This window comes from Egretta garzetta, unplaced genomic scaffold (genome assembly GCF_000687185.1).
Source record: "Egretta garzetta isolate BGI_Z169 unplaced genomic scaffold, ASM68718v1 scaffold16, whole genome shotgun sequence".
Taxonomy (NCBI): Eukaryota; Metazoa; Chordata; class Aves; order Pelecaniformes; family Ardeidae; genus Egretta; species Egretta garzetta.
Window position 1 is genome coordinate 55,256 of NW_009260022.1, and position 3,529 is coordinate 58,784.

Sequence of the window (3,529 nt, forward strand, 5' to 3'; positions counted from 1 at the left end):
GGTAGAGTGACATATTTTATGGCTAAACTGGGAGAAGAGCCAATATACCCAGGACGTCTTCCTAGAACAGGAATTGTATTCAGAGAAACGGTTTAAATAAAGCATTTCTTTTAAATTATAGCTATATTTTGATCACAAAATGAAAACTGACAGAAAGGTATGACAGTAAAAATGTGAGTGGTACTGGGCCAGTAAGTGATGCTAGGCTTCTGTGACAGCTTTTATGCATATATAAAAATATACATATACAAATAGCATTGCTTATTTCTATCAGAATACCTTCTTGGGACTTAGGTGGAGGAAGCACCTATCACTCTTGATAATTAGGGAGTACTCTTTAGGTAGAAAATCAGAACTTTTGTTATAAAGACATAAGAAGAAAAGTATTGCAAGACCTCTCATGAGCTTGAACTCCGTGATTTTTAGGTTTTAGTTTTGGAGCTGCATCTTACCACACACCTATTTTTGTATATACAGAGCTATGTCGGTGATGTTCAAGCCAGTGGGAATTATTTACATCTCTGACCATTTTTACGTCAAGCCCAGATAGGTGAGTATATGCCATATGCCTCCAAAATCTATGCTATATACTTCCAAGGTACTTTTGAGAATGGGCTGAGCCCTCTGAATGTATTTCCCCTTATATATAATACATACCCCTTGTGAACAGATTTTAAGAAATGAAACTTCTGTTCAGTGGGGTTTAAAAGCATTGACCATGATTCAGGAGAACATCTGAGTTACTGGCTTGCCGCAGGCCAAAGGGGTAAGAAGCAATTTTAGGAAGAAGAATAAAAGTCAACTTTTGCTGTCTTTATTTTCTTCTGAAAGATGACACCAGACAGGGATCAGGTCAGTTTTTGACCTAAATTTAGAACATTATTGAACAAAAATATATTTCCCCATATTCCCATCCAAGTTTGCTTTTGGAGCTTTATCATTGTAGGACTAGATGTGGAAGCCCTTGCTATTTCATTTACGTAACGCACTAGAAATATATATAAAGACAAAATTAGTCTGACATAAATATGCCACAAAAACATTTATTCCAATAGCATATCCTAGGTATTCTTAAAATCTTAAAACTTCAGTGTATCTGCGTGTTGCGATTTCATAACACCTGCTGCTCTTGTGTTCAAGTTTCTCAAATTACTGATCACTTGAGAACGTCCTCTTACTTTTTTTCTTAGCCTTCATGTACAAAAACTTGAAAGTATCACCTAGTTGTGTACGAGAAGTTCAAACATGATGCTAAAGCCTGCTCTATCTCATGATTTTAAAGCTAATGGTTTTGGGATGGGAAGTGGCATTACTACTGTAATAGAGTAAATACCGCAAACCAGAAAATTGCTGGACGTGCCTGGGAGCATGGCTCACATCAGATGCAATAGTGAAGGAAGCCAACTTGAAGAAAGGGAAAACAGAATTCAAAGTAAATTATAAATCAATCGGAGAATAAATATATTACTTTCTCTTCATTCTGTCTTTGATGTGATATACTGCTAGGATGCTCTAAAAAAAATTAGTATCTTAGTTGTGTTTGATTAAAAATAAAGCTGTCAGCTCAGTCCTTTATGTTCTTCCACTTTTGTATGTGGAAAGCCTTTGACTTTGGAGCTTTTGGATTCAACATTTTGGATCTTCGTATTGGAGCATGTTTTGTCGCAGCTGTCGAAAGAATGACTTGCACTTTGGCTATTAATTTGTGGCTTTGTAGCTTTGGGGGTCTGTGATATTTTTGTGTGAGTGGAGCAGGATGACACAGAATGATTTGGGGAGGTTTGTTATTTAACAGAGTTTTTCCATATTTCATCTATTATTCAGTAATGGTGAACTCCTGATTGTGAAGCACTCTGACAAAGAACCTTTGCAAAAACAATTACATGACTGATCCTACCTCTCTTTTGATGGCTCATTCAGTAACTCATTTGTAGCTCATGCCAATGGTGCTCACGGTCTTTCTCCTGTTTCTCTGAGCCTTTGAAATGTTGGGGAATAGCATCACGTACACAATAAGCTGATACCCTTCCTCATGATCTTTGTAAAACCTGGTTTGTTCCTAGTCTTCGCTTTTAGACGTGTCTGTGTGAATGAGTGTGTTTTGGGGGAATCTTTTGGGGAGTGAAAGATGTGTAAATGCCAGTAAGCTTGATGTATTGCAGCATTTTATTGAAAAAAAATGCGCTGGGACAAGATTGATATATTTGGGCAGAGAAGTCTAAGGATGCTTACACTAATTTACATTGAAGTAGCTGTCTGTAGACGGAAGGTTTTTGGTCTTCACAAGTGGTATATTCACTTTAAGTCTTTTTTCTTTAAAGATGGAAAATCACTTTTAAGCACATTCCTTTCCCAGCTTCATCATGACTTTTATAGCTTAATTATAAGCTCCTGCAAATAGGGTCTTACTGTGCAAATGCTGACACAGCCTTACCTCTGGTGACCTGAATGGCCTCCTATGTTAATTACTGTAGATCAGTAATCATGTTATAAAAATATGTATCTGGCTTCTGTCCCAGAATCTGGACCGCACTGTTGTTTGTCTTTCTGCACAGTGTTACATGTACGTATCGCTCTGTACAAAGACCAAACTCTGAGTTGTGACTCAGAAAAATAACCGCCTTCTTTGTAAGAGCCAGCTTCGACTCCCCTTCTTGCCTTTGTGCTACCTCCTCGGCTCTGTGTCTCGCTTGGCAGATGCACAGATAGATCGACCTGGAAGATCTTTAGGAGACTCGAAGAACGTGCCTCGTGGCAGATGAAATTAAACCTGATTTAGTGAAACTATTTATTGATCTACTTTTAGACTGCAAAGGATATCTAAAACGTAGGGAATGGCCTGGTCCTTCAACAAGGAAATCACTGTTGACAGGGAGAGAGAGGTTTGTTAGCTTTTTTTTCCTAGTCAGGTCTCTGTTTTGATTCTTATGCACACAGGTTTGGATGGGCATGTGTTTGGGGGAGATGTGCTGGGAAGTGATGAATACGAGGACTTCTCGGGCTTGACTGTTGTTTTGGTAGGCAGCATCACGCTTGTGTCCTTAATGGTATTGTGGGGGCTTAACTACCCTTATGCTCACTTGGCTAGCCAAATTCAGGCTTTGACAATCGTTTGTGTAGCTTGTTGGGGTTTTGGTACAGCTGAAGGTAACCGTTGAGTTGCAGAGGGAGGTAGACCAGGAGAAGCTAAACGCGTAGCAGGCTTGAATGATAAAATTGGGTGAAGAAGGGGGTAAGGCTCCTGTTCAGTTAACTCCATCCAGAAGGGCACAGTGATCAGGTACATGTTTTAACTTGCAGGTAAAAGGGTGGTTTTAGTGGAGAATGGGTCAGATCTCGATTTCGAAGGCGGAGGGTCGGGGCCCGGCAGGACCGAGCAGAGGATGGCTGCTCTTGCGTGCTCCTCTGACGCTGACCAGATCAAGACGAATTTCGGTCCAAGACTGCACTGAAGCAACAGTCTCGGGGGGGACTGCGGCCGAAGCGGGGCGTCCAGCGGCGACTCCCCAGCCGCGTCTTGATGTCCGCA

The 3,529-nt window shown here is 40.5% G+C and overlaps 1 protein-coding gene across 1 annotated transcript in view; it reads left to right on the top strand.

The window, feature by feature from the left end:
- TBR1 (T-box brain transcription factor 1) overlaps nt 1–3,452 on the top strand; it is a 46,998-nt gene extending 43,546 nt beyond the window's left edge. The window contains exons 5-6 of the mRNA XM_009640706.2: nt 2,938–3,147; nt 3,301–3,452. Coding sequence (XP_009639001.1) covers nt 2,938–3,147; nt 3,301–3,452 — 362 coding nt within the window. The remainder of the gene's footprint in view (nt 1–2,937; nt 3,148–3,300) is intronic.
- The last annotated feature ends 77 nt before the right edge of the window (nt 3,453–3,529 follow it).